Genomic DNA, 19,196 nt, shown 5'->3' with positions numbered 1-19,196 from the left:
CGCAGGCTCAGCGGCCATGGCTCACGGGCCCAGCCGCTCCGCGGCATGTGGGATCTTCCCGGACCGGGGCACGAACCCGCATCCCCTGCATCGGCAGGCGGACTCTCAACCACTGCACCACCAGGGAAGCCCTATGGGCACATTTAATGTGAAAGTTTTCCTTGAAAGTTTGTTAGTAAATCAATGGTGAGTACTGCAATTGATGGCAACTTATCATAATAGAAATAAAGTTTAAAATATATATTATTACTGTATTGGATTTTCCTTTCAAACTGCCTAATTATTTCATTCTCATTATAATTAAGCCAGACTAACCAGTAAATGTAATTTACATTAAGTATTAAGCACACAGTAAATATTATTCATCAAATACCTACATTGCCCAAAGAAAAGAATCACTAGGAGAATAAATCAACTGCCAGAGCTTTGGGGAGATTATGGATGTATTCATCAAATGCGTACCGAGCAGCTCTCATGAGAAAGTCACTCTTCTAAAGGCAGGAGGGATACAAAGATGAATGAGAAAGAAACTCTGTCTTGGGGTAGGACTGGGGGCTTACAAGTTATTACAGAAGAAAGGCAGGTGCACATAATTTTCACAGGGCAAAGTGTGATTTATCATTAAAAAGTTCCTTTAGATGTACTTTGGATGCTCTGGGGAGGTGATGCCTATATCTGCTTGGGGATATCAGACAAGGCTTCATGAAGGATGTAGCATTTAAACTTGGCCTGGGAGAATGGGTAGGATTTCTACAGATAGAGGTGAAGTAAGTGAATCCAGGTGAACCATGTGTTATGAACAAAGGTTAAGTTGGAAAGAACCATGCATATTCAGGGAGCACAGCAGTCCAGGGTAGTTGCAGGGAAAAGTGTGAATAATAATAATAACAATGATTACAGGAAACATTTATTGAGCAGTTACTATGTGCTAGGTCCTGTTACACTTTATTTGGTGATATGTAGAATGATTGATCCCATTTTATAGCTGAGGACAGTGAGACCAGGTCAGTTAATTAACTTGCCCAGGGGTCTAAGAGCTCAAGCTGATCCGGTTGGCCTTATTCCTTTCATAAGCAGTGTGCTTGTAAGGGCACACACAGGAATATACAGCTGTGAAAGAATGCTGGACACAGGTTAGGGAAGGTGCTGCAAAATATGTGATGGAGTCTGACGTTTACTCTGTAGCTAATGTTATGGCATTCTCTGGATTTGGAACACTCTGCCACCCCCCTTTTGGTATGTGTAATAGAATCAGTGTGTGTAATAGAATCAATGTGTGTAATGGTCTTTAGAAATATGGTACCAGAGGAGGGTAGGTTGTGTGTCAAATTCTAGCAGCCTCCAGGGAGCATTTAAAACCCTTAAATTGTTATAGGACTTTACATTCTCAAAGATCTTTTTCATTTCCTGTGTCATTTATTTTGATCCTCAGATTGATGTGGCATTTCTCCCTGCATTGGGTGTATGGGGAAACGTACCCCACATTGGTACTAACTTTGCCTCGGCAAGCCCCAGGGCTGATAGATGGTGGAGCTAGAGAAGGAAGCAAGATCTTCTGGAGCTTAGATCATTGCTTCTGCCTTTTCCTCAGACCTCTTTTCCTTTTACCGGTTTTACATCAACAATCCCCTCTTTACATTCAGAGGTGTAAATGGGTCTACATACTGTAATTGATGGGTTTGCTCAACACTGGAAATAAGTACTCCTAAGTAGAAGATAGTATCCTTGCCCAACAAGAAAAATGGACCAGTTTCTGGCTGACACAGGCAGGACCACATAGTCAGGTGGTTAGTCAGGAGACAGTAACTTCTGTACTTTTCCACTGATGAGGAAGGAGCTGTCCTAGCTGCTACCTCTTGAAACAGTGTCAGGATTTCATGGAAAATTTCGCAGACTTCTCTTTTGGGAACTAGGCCAGCTGTCCAACTATCTTAGGTTAAATCATTCATTTCACAACCTTTCTGACCCCCACTCCGCAGCTTATTAGTGAAATAGAATGCCCACAGTGCTTGGCTAAAGAGAAGGTGTCACTATTTCTGAATTCAGCACAATTCTTTGTCATATATTTGTATATTAAATTTCAATACTGGTTATTTCAAAGACCTTCCACTGTGTTTTGAGTTAATATCCTGGCCAATGAGGTGCTGAACAATCACCTATCTGTTCTTGAGATTGACAGCACATTGCACTTTTAATATTGTCATACTATCTCTAAATGTAAGGAAGAATAGAGAGTGTATGTGTTTCCTAGCATATGAATTTCCTAGTTACCATGACAAATTATCACAAATTTAGTGCCTTAAAACAACAGAATTTTTTCCCTCACAGTTGCAGAGGCCAGAAGTCTGAAATCAAGCTGTCATAGGGCCTTGTTCCATCTAAGACTCTGGGTAGAATACTTCCTTGTCTCTTCCCGGTTTCTGGTGGTGGCCGTTGATAGTTGGTGTTCCTTAGTTTACAACTGTAAAGCCTACAATCCAAACTCTGCCTCTGACATCACGTTGTGTTCTTCCTGTGTGTCTGTTTTTAACATGGCATTTTTCTCTTCTTATAAGGACACCAGTCATATCAGATTCGGGCCACCCTAAAACCCCATCTTAACCTGATGACATCTGCAAAGGCCCTATTTCTAAAATGAGTCACACTCACAGATACCAAGGGTTAGGACTTAAACATATCATTTGGGGAGATAGAATTTAACCTATAAGATAATAAGTAATAATTGGCACTTTTCCTTTTTATTATGGTTAATTCTATACAGATAATAACATTTTATCTAGATTGTAAAATTCTTAGGGGTATGAGTTGAACTATAGTAGAGGGAGTACTGTTTTGTTCTTTGGTAAATTCATAGTGGTTGTTAGAATCACTGTTTTAATTGCTATCACACTGAGACATTTTTTTCTCTATCTTTCCTACCAGATTCTGATCTCCATGAGGGCAGGGGTCATACCTGGCTCATCCGTACAGTGTTAGCACAATTTGGGGAAGGCAGTTTTGCATAGTGGTTAACCTTGTCGTTGGAAGTGGATGATGTAGATTCTAATCCCAGCTATCCTAGGTATCAGCTGTGTAATGTTAAGCAAGTGTTTTAGCCTCAGTATCCTCATCTGGAAAAGAATGAGAAATATAATACTATTCTCATTGTTTTATGGGATTAAACTCTTTAGCACATTGCCTAGCTGTTACTATGACAATATTCTCAACAAATATTTGTAGAATTGAGTTGAAGGAGACCAAGTAGTCCAGCCATAGTTCTGCCATTAAATTACTGTGTCTCTTTGGCAAGACTTACATTTTCTAGGCGTTATTTTTTTAATCTGAAAATTAAGGGAGTTAGATGACATGGCTCTGAGGTTCCTTCCAGTCTAACATTCTGTAAGTTCAGCTGGTATCTTCTGATGACTTCAAGAATATATATATAGTTTCAGTTCTATATATAGTTAATTCTATTCTAACAAGCACTGTGATTACCAAAGAAAGATGTATTGTTAGTGGTTTATCTCCTGTACTTACTACCTTGTGCTATATTTGTTTGGCTTTATTATTTTAACTCAATAAAGTTAAAAAATATTTACTGATGCCCACTGTTAGTCTCTGTGTTAGGTTATACATAGAAATGACTACTATACTATTCTTCCCTGTGTTACATTTGAATATTAAAGAAATTGAGATTACATATCATTTTCTGAAATTGTATTTAGACAGGGATAGAAAGAAAATAGGGGATTCTGATGTTCTAAGAAGTTACCTTATTGCTCTCTGCACTTCCTTCTGGTGCACACACATTTCCCGATACCCGCCCCTGCCACCTTTCTAGTCTCTGAAAACAAAAATGGGGAAGGTGAGGAGCCTTCCATTAAGCTGCTTCCTGCTGGCCCTTCTCTGCTGATTCTCTTGCTATTGTCAAAGGCAAGTCTCCACCAGGTGGCAGGGCCAATCCAGGCAGCTCTGGGGGGTGAGCAGATTGGAGGGGTGTTTACTTAGAGAACTCCAAGGTGAAAGCTCTCTTTGGAGCTGCTCCGTTTGGATGCAGCCTGTTTAACACCTTTATCCATTCAGTGAGGAATATTTGGGGCCTCTCTAGTAGATAGCATTTGAGCTGAGATTTGAAGAGAGAGACTGAGAAAGAGAGAGAGAAAACAAGAGAGCAGTGATCCAGGCAGGAGAGTCAGTACAAAAGCCCTGAGGAGAAACTGCTTCTGTTGGAGGGTTAGAAGGAAGGCCAGTGGGACCAGGATGTGGTCTGATACGACGCCATAGGAGAATCTACTAGAACATACATGACCTTAAATGACAGGCTAAAAAGTTTGGATTTTATTCAAAGGCCAGGGGGAATTTACCTACATCTCAAGTATGTATTTTGTTGTTCCAAGTATTACACAAAATTCCAGTCCCAAACAGGTTTCTTGCTTTCTAAGAAGCTACTTTCTAAAGCACTAAAGCCCTTCTCAGTTCTGTGGGCTGGCTCTGCCCACCCTCATTGAGCAAGTTATGTAAAAGCTGAACCCTGAGTGTGACGCAGGGTGTTAGTTAAAGGAAAAGGAAGGAACACTGTCACCTGTTTACCCTGAAGTTTGATAAAAGATTTCGATTTTGAAATGGAACTGTGTGTATGCGGTGGGGGAAGGTGGAGGTAATAATGACTAATGAGAACTCTTAGGCAGTTGATAACTGCCATTTGAGAACAGAGGATTTCAATAGGACAAACCAATGCCCTTTGCTTCCATAAGAATTAGCGGCGTGATGGCATTACTCTCCTTTACTGTACTATTTCGTGGAGACTTCAGTAGTCCTTTTTGAGGAGGAATTTTGCTTGGTTGGAAGAAAATGATAAAGAAATATGAAAGAATTACCTAAAAAATCCCATTAAGCAAAATAAAATTTTAGCCTATGAACAAATGGCAAACATTCAGTAGATAGACCAATAATTCTTATCAGTAAGCATAAACAGTATGAGGACCTAGAAAATCATAAGGTATTCTCAGCAAAATGTGATTGGCTTTTAAAAATTCTCTGTGAGTTATTAATATTTTAAAAGTTGACCAACTAATATAAGAATGAATACTTATTAAAAAAGGTTCAAACCATATATATAATAGAACAAAATTTGAAAGTCTTCCTTCACAACCCTTCCCACTTTCTCCCTCAACTCGTTCTCCAGAGGTAACCACTGTTAACAGATTAGTATATACAGATCTTCCTCCACTTACAATGGGTTTACGTCCAGATAGACTGAAAATATTGTAAGTTGAAAATGCATTTGATACATCTAGCCTACCAGACATCATAGCTGAGCCCAGCCTACCTTAAATGTGCTCAGAACAGTTACATTAGCCTATAGTTGGACAAAATCATTTAACCCAAAGTTTATTTTATAATAAAGTGCTGAATATCTCATGTAATTTATTGAATTATTTATTGAATACTGTACTGAAAAACAGAATGGTTGTAAAGTGTATCGTTTGTTTACCCTCGTGATCAGGTGGTTGACTGGGAGAGACGGCTCTCTGCCCTGCCCAGCATCATGAGTATCATCCCCCATGTTGCTAACCTGAAAAAAGATCAAAATTCATAATTCAAAGTATGGTTTCTATTGAATGCCACTTTCACACCAAGGTAAATTTGAAAAATCCTAAGTCAGACCATCTTATGTGGGGACTACTATTATGTAGTCTTTTTTTATGTCTGTATATGTCACTGTACCTATAGATACATGCTCTTTCTTTAAGAAAAAAGAATAAATGGGAACATATCGTGCACATTGTTCTATCTTTTCCCCTACTTTATCTGTCTTAAAAATCTTTATGCACGTAATTGTTTATTTTATACTTTCCGGTGGGTGCCGAGCATTCCATTGAATTAAATTATCATAAGTTATGTAGCTACTTCTCAACTGATATACATTTAAAACTTCAATTTTTCACAGTTTCAAACAATGTCACAAGAAACATGCTTGTTTTCTGCCCATGTAAGAGTACTTCTGTCGGATAAATTCTTAAAAGTAGAATTCCTGGAATGCATTTTTAAATTTCAATACTGTCAAATTACCCCACTAATAAAGTTTTATTGATTTATATTCCTACAAAGTGCTAAAAGCCCATTTACTTGTAACTTCACCAATACTGGATATCGCCAATTTTTATTTTTTGTTCATTTTTTGGTGGGCAACAGTTAGTATCTAACTGTTGTTTCAAGTTTTACTTTCCTGATTACTAGTAAGTTTGAACATCCTTTAATAAGTATATTGATGATTTGAGCTTTCTCTGTAAATTGTCTGTTCAGAGCCTTTAATCATCTAAAAATACTTTTCTTCAAAGAATAAAGTATTCCTTATGTATTATGGCCTTTAATCAATTATGTATCACAAATAATTTCTTGTTGTCATTTAGCTTTAACCTATGTATTTTATAGCTTCCATTGAACGGAAGTTTTTTTTTCTTGAATGGAAGTTATTAATATTTATGTTACTAATGCTCTCTGGACTTTTCTGTATTGTTAGGAAAACCATTCCCAGTCTAATCTTACTAAAATACTCTATATTTTTGGTATTATTTTGAATATTTAAAATTATTTTTATACTTAACTCCTTAAGCCATCTGGAATTTATTATTATAACGTAATAAAAGACTATAACTTAATTGTTTCCACACGGGTACCAACCCATTTATTGAAGGAGTTATTCTTTTCCTAATGAATTAAAATTAGTTAATGATATAGTAAATTTCTGAATATTCATGGATATATTTTGGGATTCTCTATTCATTGACAATATTTGATTTGTCAGTATTCTTTTCATTGACCTATTCTATTTGACCATACAGTCCTAACTCTTGTAATATTTTCTGATACCCAAGTAGGGTAATTTTCTCAATGCTCATCCTTACCTTTATCCCCTACCATTATTATTTTCAAATTTTTCTTACCTCGTCTTGTGCACTTTCTCTTTCAGATGAGTGTAAGAATGTATGTCAAATTTTATAAACAAGCAAGCAAACAAACAAAACCTGTGTGGATTCTGAATTCAGTACATTGAATATTTTAGAAAATTTGGGGATAATAGACATCTTTACAAGAAGGACTCTTTCATTTGGGAACATGGTATTTTTTCCCTTACTCTGGGCTTTATAATGTTCTTCATAAAATCTTAAAAATGTTTGCTAAGTTCATTCCTGTTTTATGAATTTTTGGCTATTTTGATAGTATTTCTTTCCTCCGATATTACCAGTTCATATCATCCACTGCTGCTGTATGAGAAATTTATTTCTTTTTATATGTTACCCTTTGAATCTTACATCTAGGAAAACTATCTTATTAAGTCTGTTCTTCAGTGGATTGTCTTGGATATTCTAGTTATGCAACCATATCACCAACAAACCTTATAGTTTTGTCTCTTTCTTTACAAATTGTATACCTCCTATTTGTGATATGAACTACAACAGTGATCAGTGGTGAGGGCTATTGTCATCTCTGCCTTCCTTCTCACTGTAATGGAAACACATTTCAACATTGAAGATGATATTTCGTGGGTGTTTCTGGTAGATACCTTTCATTATGTTAAGAAAGTTTTCCTTCTATTCCTCATTTATTTAGGATTTTTCAAAGCAAAGATGAATCACGCTAGTGTCGGTGTCTATTGCATTGAATTTCTTCTTTCATCCAGAGATTTAGTGACTTCTGTTAGTATTTTATATCCTAAAGTTGAAGTATCCTTGTATTCCTGGGGTACATCCTACTTCGTTGAGAGGTATTATTTTTAATACACTATTGGACTCAATTTGATATTTTAATTGTATCAGAATTAATAAGTGAGATTAGCTTAATTAGCTTAATTTCCTCCCTCCTTTCCTTCCTTCCTTCCTTTTTTCCCTCTTGTTATAGTTTAGGATCAGATTAATTAGCTTTAGAGAATGCATCTTGTTTTATGCTCTGGGACAATTAATATAAGATTTGTATTTATCTTGAAAATTTGGTATAGCACTGATAAAGTAACCCGGATCTAATCTCATGATTTTTTGACTACTTTGACTACTATAAAAGATTCTGTCCACATCTTTCAGATCATTCTTATAGAAGACTATAGCACTTTGGAATATGTGTTAATAGCACAAAAATTTTCTGCCAGTTTAGTTTTTCTTCTTTGATGTTTTAGAACAATATTGTTGAATTCATTTTGTTAAATATCTACTGCTCTACCCTTTTCTTTTTCTTAACAAACATTTACTGAACACACAGATATAGGGCATGAGTGTAAATTTAAAGATAAGAGATGGGCCTTGTGCTCAAGGTAATTAGAGGAAATTAGACAGTGTAGAAACAGACTTGTGTGCAATTAACTATAGTCTAACAATAAAATATTAAGTCTTAAAAGAATGATCTGAAAAAAGTGATATGAGAGCAAAGGCAGATACCATGTCCTGCCCTCCATCTGCAGCACACAGCGGGGTATTGCTCCAGGACCTTGCTTCAGACGTGCAAGATCCCCCATCCATTAAACCACTGATGTCTCTAAAAAAAGTGATATGACATTTCAGAGATGAATTTAGGTAAGAACTTGAAATTCTTTAATTTAATTTTACTATTTTATGGACAATGAGGGACTTCTGAAATCTTTTGAGCAGGTAGATAGCTAATCTGGTTTCATTTTATTATAAAATAAAGGGGATGATGAAGGGGAAGACAGCTTCAGGCTATTATATTTGTCTTAAGGTAAATTCTATAGAAAAGAGAATTTGTAAATAGTAGAACACCTTTGTAAATCAAGGTTTGAGTGTTGAAGTCACATTTGTATGGAAAGATTAGTTTTTCCTCACGTTTTGTCACAAAGGATACTTTTGATCAGGGATGTTATTAAAAATATTTAATAACTAGTATGACACAGGTCCTGACAATCAGAACAGGGAACTGACCAATCAAAATAGACCAAGTCATAAATATGTAATTAACAAGTGTGACCATACCAGTATGTACTGGCTGAATGTCAAACTTGCCTTTGACTCCAATTTTACAGCCATGGATCTCATGATTTGAAATATTCTACTTGTTAAACACATTTCATAAATTAAGTAAAAAGATAATTTATTTTCAAATTTCTTAATTTAATAATAGATTTCTGTAATTTATATTAGCTTAAGATTAGTATCACACAATTGAATTGATACAATTTTAGCATCCATCTGTAAAACTTGGTTGTTGGTTGGCCTAGTGGCCTTATATCAGGCAAATATGTAATTTCTGTTTGGTATTTTGAAATATTAAAGTAGTTCCCTAATTTTATAAAATTCCCAGAGGACAGGTAGACTGCTGTCCTCAAGTAACAGTGTTGATTTAAGTCATGTACCTTATAGCAGCTTGGAGATGTTTTTAAAATCAATCTGTCTCTCTCTGTCTCTGTCTCCCTCTCTGTCACACACACACACACACACACACACACACACACACAAACACACACACACACACACACACATTACATAAATGTCTTTATAATTGACCATATTTTTAGTTGCCAAAGTCTCTACCACTCCCTTTTGTTTTACACATGTATGTTATATTATTTTACCTACTTGATCCCAGATGGCATATGTGTTTGTAATCCCTGATTTAGATCTTTTTATGTCTTTGGAGGTATCATTTTGTTCGTGTCATTATCCAATTCCAATGGTAATGAGTCATGCTGTGATAGGGTTTTAAAAATTTTTGAGGTGGCTCCATCTCTTGAAGCACTGTTAACTCAGAAGATTTTACAATTTACATTTGGCAGGTTATGCTTGAGCTGAATTCACATTGACTTCCATTTTAGTTCAAAGACTTTCTGTCTCTAAAATTCTACTATTGACCTTCCAAATGATTTTGAAAATGACAATTGACTTTTTATACTATGCAAAACTTCTCATTTTGATTTTTGTTTTGAATCTTACTTCTACTTATATACACTGCTCCTTCTCTAAAATCAAGTCTCTTAAAACTGCATGTCCCCAATCCCCCCACCCCCCAGCCAATAAAAGCATCTGTGATCTTGAGTAATTCATGATGGTACCCTTGGCCCATATGCATAGGCAGGGACCAACTGACAACATTCTTGTGCCACCTTGGTCTGCCTATTACTTTAATGCCCTCCTCATTCCTCCCCTGAGACCACTTGCTGATGCTGTGACAAAGTCCAGTCTAAGATAGGGCCAACTTTGTGCTCTAAATGGGCTCGTCTTCCCTCCCATTGTTCTTTGTAAAGATGATGGATAATTTTAGTGAGGACAAAGTAGTGGAAGGGCAACCAGAAGAATGCTGAATGGTCACAGACCACGTGGCAGATATAATGTCTTTTTGATGACCATTAATGAGCTAAGATGTACTTTGGGGAAAGTACATTCCAAGGACTTCGTGAGAGGACCTTATGACTGGATCCTGTAAGTCTTGCTTAGATTCACAAGAACTCAATGTCCGCACATCCTGACTTTTACATTGCACTGACCATATTAAGTAGACTAGTGGATGGCAAACAAATGGCAGAATTTGGGGAAGTTTTTCTTTTTCCTTTGAAAAAAAAAGGCAGATGGTGTTTTGAACACAACTTGCCATAGAACATGAAAGCATAAGAGTTCTGGCTGTTTGAAGGAGAAAAAAAAAATAAATCGACTTATTTTAATGGTATAAACTAGCTTTAGGTTTTCTCAGGGGCTTAAAGAAAAGAGCACTGAGAAATGGGAGTGAACTGCAAGATAGGGTTTGTGTAACAAGTACCTCAAACCACAGAAGTCACATGGGCTCTCTCTGCTTTGCTACTTTTGATTGCTTGTCAGAGGGTTATATTTCTAGCTTCCCCCAGCCTGCAAGGCCACTCAACCATGTGCTAGCTGGAGTAATCTTTATTCACAATGTCTTTACAAAGGCTCATGCAACAGAGCAGCAATGGCAATTTCGTGGAGTACTGCGCTGGTCCAGCGTATAGCTCTTACCCCACACTCACAGGCAGCTTTCCCATGGATGATAATAGGAGGCTTCAAATGCTGGCAGATACTGTGGCTACTTTGCCTCGGGGAAGAAAGCAGGTATGATTGCTATTTTGTACCTTTTAGAGTGTTCATGTTCTCTTGAGAACAGAGTGATATGTTTGTCTGACTGCATATTAAAAATGTTATTTTAGCTGCTTTGGAATTAGTGGCTCAGAGTATGGGTGAGGAAGGAGGTGAGGAACCCAGAGAGCTCCTGTACTAATCCTTAAATCTTAATTTAAGATTTAAGACTATAAGACAACATTTTTAAGGCAAAAGTTAAAAGAAGATTGTTTTTCTCACTGGAAGAGGTGTTCAGGTAAAATAAAAATCATTAAGCACATCAACTTGAAGAAGGTGTATGTAGACACAACCAGTTTGAGAGTTATCGTTCCTTTTTCCTTTTTCCAATGTCTCCCATTGATTCCTTCCCTCCCAGCCTCTCTCCCAATCCTTGATAGTCATTTCAGTTCATAATCCAATGAGAATCCTTTTCTTAGGGCAAATTTTATTGACTAAATTATCTTCAGTTCTGGGGCACTGGCACATATCTCACACTAGTGGGGATTAAGACTCTTAACGGGATAAATGAGTGCAAGATCCACCACTTACTAGCTGTGGAATCTTGAGTAGAGTCACTTTCTTCTCTAAGATTCAGTTTTGTTTTTTCTAAAATGAAGGTAATAATAGAACCATCCAGTGGGGCTCTTCTGCGGCTTAAGTGAGGAAATGTACAGTGCTTAACAGAGTGACTGACATGTAGTATGTGCTCAATAATTATGCTATTATTTTAATTTTTATTGAAAAGTATTTCCCTAGAGAGGAAAACTCATTTGGAAAAATCCATGTACAACTGGATTTATTGTGAGTTTTTTTTTCATTTTTCAATTTCCAGCTAGTAAAAAAAATGTAAACCAAAACACCTCTTCAGATTTTGGTTATATAACTTGCTATAATGCCCCACATACATATCTGAATACAGAAAATATTAAGAATTGCTTTAAAGCATGAATTTTTGCCCTTAAATCTTGTATGCACATCATATGTTCCTCTTAAGCCTTCTAATTTCAGGATTAGAGAGTTACAGCAGAGTGGGAAAGTCGTGATCTTTTTTCAGTGATGTACCTAGCTGATTCCTTGGTATTTTTCACAATGAAGATAAGGGAATAATCTGTCATGGTTTGGATGATTGATCCTTTTCAATCCAAAAGTGCCTTTATGACATTGTTTAACATAATAATGAATATTCCTATCAATTTACTGTCTGAAACTAAAGCAACTGTGGGAAGTACCAAAATCTCTATTCACTTTTCATATGTACAGCAGTGTAGGGTGTACAAAGATCAGAAGGACACTTTTTCCTGGCTTATGGGGTTTACAATTGAGTAGGCAGAACCAATAGGCATTATATAACGTAAAATAACATACCTGCTCCAATCCAAGTACATGTCTTTGAATACAACCTTGAAGGATAGCTATTCCAGATATTGAAGGGTATTCCAGAGCACAGAAGTAATTAAAATGCCGCAGCACAGATCTTGGGGCTCTTAGGGCAGTTTAAGTAACAACACATTATTGTGTTGGGTGGACCTGATGAGAGTCTGTGTGGGAGGGGAGGGGAGACCTCAGAGCTGGGCTGCTTTACACAACACTTGGACACTTCCCCTGAGGAAGTAGTAATTTGACCAGCACAGGGAAACAACTGAGCATGATTGAGTAGAAGGTTTTAGGAACCTTAGTCAGGAAACTTGCTTGTCGGTAAGTGGGTAGAGACTAGAAGTGAGGGAACAACTTTTGTAGTTGGAGAAAGAAGATTCGAAGGAATGGAGAAGAGACTCAAAGGCTTGGCTGTGAAGGCAGTGAAGAAGGAGGAGACACATCTGGTTTTAAGCCTGAGTGAAGGTAGCATGAACTAAAAAGAGGAATCAGTAGAAGGCTATTGGCAGAAGATAATGAGAGGGATGTAGGCATATGAGATGTACATGAGTGTGTGTGTGTGTATGTGTGTGTATAATCTGTATAATATCTACACATACACACACATTTCCACACCAGTTATTTTATTCATATGTTCTTATCTTTTTAGTTCTTCTCTTTTCCCTTTTCTCATATTCTTTCCCATGGTAAGACTTTTCCTATTCAAACAGCTTTTTCTTACTGTTGTGAGATTTACTTAAGAAAAAAAAAGGCAAAACAAAACATCTTGTATACGATACTTCTAATTCTGTACAATTATCATCAGTGAGGCTTGATGCAAGTTTATCCCAACAGTTCAGAATTTTCCGAATGGATGTTCATTTCCCTTAACTGGTTTTTTAGAGAATAATCACCTCTTTGGCACTGACTGAACTGCAGGCAACAAGATCCCTGTGAGGCAATCCCACAAGCAGGTGTTTCTCTGCCCACTGTTATTTTCAACCCTTTCAGGGCTGGCGTCAACAATTCACACTTCTTGTTATCATTGGCTTTGCTTTCTGCAAAGCTCTATCTGGTTAGCCAGGGTGTTTATACTCAACATTATTTCAAAACAGATTTCTGTGTGTTTATATGATCTCAATACCTTTATTTGTAGTAGGTGACACACTCCCAATATGGCTCCTACTTCTGAACATGGTTTTAGAAAAAAAAATCTCTACAATGGAAAACACTGAAGGAAGGAGACAGGACGAAGTAACGTCATCTTGATGAATGTGGCAATGCTAAAGGAGTAGCCATTGGACCTTACACCCACTCTCCCAAGGGTAGTAGGTTGTCGTTGGAAAGTAGTTTTCACTGAATGCTATAGTGAAAACCTGACAAACAGAGGAGAAGCCTGAATGTGCATTAGTGGGACCATAGACAGACTCTCTTTGCCTGGTTTTCTTTTGGTTATCGAATTATTACTAAATAGACAACTTCTGGAAGGGTTATTTCACTTCTAAGTTCAGGTACAGAATATTGTGCTAAACCCAGTAATGCATGTATTTCTGGGATGGGTTCTGCCCTTCAGGAGCTTTTACATTATTTCTGGCTACACACCCATCCGTTACCAAAACTCCCAAGTGCTCCTGACGGCAAGATATTTTGACCATGTAATGTATACTTTTAGTAGAAAGCTGTTAATTTCACTACAAAAGAATTTGAAAAGTATTCTCTAATCCATACTGTGGTATGGTTAGAGACAATATCCAAAAATTTTTTCTTGAAAAAGAGGTTCATGGGCCCACAGTGCGACTTTCCCGAGAAGCCTCAACATTCTATTTGGGTTCCTTAAGGGCACTTAAAATTAAAAACTTGAGTTCAGCTCTATTATTTTGCTAATCTTAGAATATTTCTGTGGAGCCCTGCTATCCTAAGGCTCCTGACTTAAAAAGGAAAAAAAAAAAAGCTGTGTTCATGGAAGAATTGGGGAGAATGATGCAGGGAACTGGAAAGGGAGCAGAGCACTTAATTTGGGGACTTTTGAAACAAACAGCAAAAACAAAAATACCTCATCTGTGAATAGGTATCCTCCCCTCCCCGACCCGCAACAGTTTCAGGAAATGGGTACACAGTGGGGACAGGAAGTAACAGGCTGTTACTTAGCAGCAGAAGTGGCTACAGTATGGAACTACAAGCTCCTCTGCAGGGTTGTCTGTCTGGCTCTGTGGCAGATTATTCCTAGTTTTTGCAAACTGGCAGCTGAAGTATTTGGTCTTGGTTTCCCACTAAAGAGGGGCATTGTGAATCATTGCATAGCAGCAAAAATTACATTTTTAACATTGATGTCTAATCTTTTAAGTCATCTGACTAAAAACAAAAGAGACGGATCCTCAGCCCTCCCCCAGGCATCTTTATTTTAGAGGCTAGCAAGGGGTTAAGGAGCTTTGTCTACTCAGCAGATGTAATTGAATGTGTAGTTTGCAGCCCTGCCAAACTGCTAAACCTAAATTTCTCATATTAGATAATGTGTAATAAAAGACAGCTGTTGCCAGCATATGCTGTTCATTGCACACCAGTTCCTCATTCATGAGTTTTGGTGTCATCCTCACAGCCCTAAGAAAAAGCTCAGGCTGGGAGGGCAGTCAAGGGAGCAGAGACTACACTGGTCAGATTCTAGAAGAGGGCTGCTCACTCTAGGGAAAGGGCTGCAGGGAAAACTTTTTCTAAAGTGTAAGACCTTTGGTAAGACCTCAGACGTACTTCTTGTCACTTAGGCAGATAGTTGGTTGAACCCTGAGAACATTCCTTTCCACATCGCCTGAGTCTGACAGCCCAGATCAAAACCAAGTAAGCATTGTGTCAAGATGTGGAACGTGTCAGATAATTTGATGGTGCTTAATTTATTTAAATTGTTTTTTATTTAAACGTTAGGTGCCTATGACAGGCTCATTGCTGATCCAGAGTGGAAACTAATTCATAATTTGATTTAGTCTGAGTTTTTCCTTTGTGTCACTGATGACCCGGATCAGTCAGTACACAAGAATTGAGTATCTGCTCTGCATCTCACCTTGTGCTAGGCAGATATTTCCATCTTAATCTAGTCGATTAGCTAGTTAGAAAGGTTAGACCTAGAGAGGTGGGGAAATTTCCTTCTCTATAGAAGTCTGGGATTTGTCATGTGGACTTAAACAATTTTATATTTGAATCTATCTAGAATAATTTTTGATTTAGAAGGCAGGTTAATGGTGGAAGAGATGAAATCTTGACGTTCACATCAATGCTATGATTATTTGCTTAGCAAAAGGGTATTTAAAGTTGGGGAAGGAAGGCTCAAAATTGTAAGGATTCATTAATTTTTGCCAGGATTCATTCATTTAGCAGTTGTGTATTAAGGCATTACTGACTTACTTTGTTTTCTATTAGTCCTTTTTCTATGGTTCTTGCTGTTTTGCGATTCAGGTGTTTGTTTTTTTTATCATTGTTTGTTTTCTTTCATTTTAAATTTTACTTTATATTTTTAAATGTCTACCCTTGAGCTTTTCCTATGGATATTTAATTTAATGAAGGACAGAGTTGAAGACTCTTTTACTTTGGATCTCCCACCACCTCTTACTTGCTTGTATTGTAGTCTAGTAGTTTACTTCTGTTTGTCTCTTTAGCTGTTTTTACGGTTCCACTCGACTCCAGGCCCTGTGATGGGTGCTGGGGTAGAAAGTAAAACAAATACAGTCCCGAAGAGGCCCAAAGTATATGGGGAATTATGAACCGAAGTGAGGTATTTAATCCAATCTGCCCTTCACATAAATACACATCTGTGCCTCCACATGAATGAATATGTGCATTATCTGTTGAATATTGACAGCAAGAGTAATAATTTTAAATATAAACCCTAGTTATGCTTTACAGATAGCACGATTAGGTATGACCTACCTAAGTACTTTACAATCTGAAATAAGGATCAAAGCCAAGCAAATGGAAATAATGAAAGTAGATTAAGAAAATGTGAGTACAGTATAACAGAGAGGTTGAGAATGCTTGGGCATATCAAATTTACTGCTATCTTCCGCAAGAAGGCAGCCTACTGCATAACTGAATGGTCCCCACCCTTGTTAATGGTACTTATCAGGACAAAATCAGGCTGAAACAAACCGTACAAACTGTTATAGGTCTTCCACAGTTAGTCCTTATAAATTGAAAATAGATACTTTTTAGCAAATATAGAGTTTTTTTTTTTTTTTTTTTTTGTTCTGAGCCTTCCTATTGCAGTCTTCACGATAGATAGCACGATTAGGTATGACCTACCTAAGTACTTTACAATCTGAAATAAGGATCAAAGCCAAGCAAATGGAAATAATGAAAGTAGATTAAGAAAATGTGAGTACAGTATAACAGAGAGGTTGAGAATGCTTGGGCATATCAAATTTACTGCTATCTTCCGCAAGAAGGCAGCCTACTGCATAACTGAATGGTCCCCACCCTTGTTAATGGTACTTATCAGGACAAAATCAGGCTGAAACAAACCGTACAAACTGTTATAGGTCTTCCACAGTTAGTCCTTATAAATTGAAAATAGATACTTTTTAGCAAATATAGAGTTTTTTTTTTTTTTTTTTTTTTTGGTTCTGAGCCTTCCTATTGCAGTCTTCACGATGATATAAATGATTTGAAGTCTAAAACTGACAAGAGAGGAAAATATAATTAATTTACATCAGATTGTTAGGAAGAGATCAGGTCTTCATTATGTTAACATTACTGACCAGTGGCCAAATTCTGAACACTGAGCCATTCCAGAAAATTTGTGAGAATGCCGGCATTTTGTACTTGGTAATTCAAATTCCTTATTGTGATGTAAGCTTCTCCACTAACAAATGCCTTAATGAAGATTTAATTTGTGCATTAATTTCTTCTATGTGTTTTTCTCCTGGCTTTCATCCTCTATTTTACTTTTATTTGTTTGGACTCCTGCATTGATCTCCTGATATTTTCTGTGGTCATTGACATATGAGAAGCATAATAGGTTGCCAGTTAAATAAACACCATGGGTTAACTAGTAGCATGAGCTTATGTTTTGGAGCCCTGGACCAACACTTGAGAAAGAGCTAATTAACATTTGTTAATTCCTAAGCAAATAAACAAAACAAAAAACACCAAAACTCACTATAATTACCTTAAAAACAAGATGCCACTTTTTGTTAACTTTTACTTTGTTTATAATGGTAGACTGTATCCTGGAAGCTTATGTTTATATGATCTTTTCCCAAAACATGCAGAGGAGTAAAGGTGATGTTATTTATACCATTTACACCATTCTGAGGTTCCTTTCCTTTCTTGGCTGGATATCTCACTGTACTCTTTTAAAACTATTGCAAAAATAAATCATAAAAAGAATTGAGGTTTTGAGTCTCTGATTTCACCCGAATTGTGCTTCTGGGTATTAGTTAGTTCTTCAGAGATGATTTTATCCTGCTAAAAACAGTAACATATTGAACTATTACAATAAACACAGTCATTTCATCAGCATCTCCCAAAACTATCAACTATTTGGGTTTTATATGCCATTCCATGGGTGTTATTTTTCTTTGGATTTCAGTGTGATTATAAATTGCTGTGGTTAACATTTCAGAGGCTATTTTAAATACAGATTAGATATGAAGTTCTTTTTGGAAGGTTTGGAGCTTTGCCACATTACATTAACTCTTTTGCCATGGGGTATTATTATGGAAGCCTCATTTAATCTTTCAAGTGGACTGCCTGAATGGTCCCTTTCCCAGCTCTCCTTTGCTATCACTAGAGATTGGAAATTACGGCCCAGAAGCTGGGCCAAAGAAGGTGATAAAGAACAAAGTTCTTTGTGATATAGAACATTTTGCAGATGTGTCTTAAGGACCTTTCAGTAACTGTGTGCTTGTGTTTTTCAGCTTGCTCTGACGAGATCAAGTTCTTTAGGTGACTTTTCCTGGTCTCAAAGGTAAAGAAATTAATTTATTTTTTGGTTTCTCAGCAAGATACTTAGGAACACAGCTTTCCAGGCTGTTGATGTCACACACACACACAGAGTCATATATACTACAGTTTACATGAATATCAGCTATTTTTTATTGACAGTTATTTTTCATGATAGGTATGTGCCAAATGTTATACTTTGATATTCATGCCTAATTTTTTGTTTGTTTGTTTTACAGAAAGCTTGTTACTTTGGAGAAACAAGATAATGGAAAATTTGGGTTTGAAATTCAGGTGGGCAGTTTTCAGATTTTCCAGCCTTTTAATGAAGAAAGTGGCACTGGTTATGTCATGATATTTGCAGAGAAAGAATGAAGTTGGGCTTAGAGAATGATGGAGGCTGTGGCTTGTTTTCAATGTTTTTGGTAGTTTTTCAGTGTGTTGGGTACCATCAAGGAAAGAAAACATTCAAGCAGATAAAAAACCCGCCCTGAGACATAGTCTGCTTCTTGTTTGTAGCTGCTTTAGTCTTCTGGTAGGTTTGAGACTGATCAGAAATTCTTGATATCAGCCAGCACATAAATAAGAGGGCAATATACTCTTTATAATGTGCATTTTATATATTTGCATTAATGATGTGTTTTTTTAACACCTTTATTGGAGTATAATTGCTTTACAATGTTGTGTTAGTTTCTGCTGTATAACAAAGTGAATCAGCTATATGTATACATATATCCCCATATCCCCTCCCTTTTGCGTCTCCCTCCCTCCCACCCTCCCTATCCCACCCCTCTAGGTGGTCACAAAGCACCGCGCTGACCTCCCTGTGCTATGCGGCTGCTTCCCACTAGCTATCTATTTTAC

General features: G+C 37.0%; 1 protein-coding gene across 1 annotated transcript in view; it reads left to right on the top strand.

Moving 5' to 3' along the window:
* The first annotated feature begins 10,833 nt into the window (after positions 1 to 10,833).
* Positions 10,834 to 19,196, top strand: part of CYTIP (cytohesin 1 interacting protein) — a 28,270-nt gene continuing 19,907 nt past the window's right edge. The window contains exons 1-3 of the mRNA XM_007103996.2: positions 10,834 to 11,045; positions 18,308 to 18,357; positions 18,572 to 18,626. Coding sequence (XP_007104058.2) covers positions 10,872 to 11,045; positions 18,308 to 18,357; positions 18,572 to 18,626 — 279 coding nt within the window. The 5' untranslated portion in view covers positions 10,834 to 10,871. The remainder of the gene's footprint in view (positions 11,046 to 18,307; positions 18,358 to 18,571; positions 18,627 to 19,196) is intronic.

Source organism: Physeter macrocephalus, chromosome 2 (genome assembly GCF_002837175.3).
Source record: "Physeter macrocephalus isolate SW-GA chromosome 2, ASM283717v5, whole genome shotgun sequence".
NCBI lineage: Eukaryota > Metazoa > Chordata > Mammalia > Artiodactyla > Physeteridae > Physeter > Physeter macrocephalus.
The sequence above is the reverse complement of the archived record's forward strand: the minus strand, read 5'-3'. Positions and strand labels throughout refer to the sequence as shown.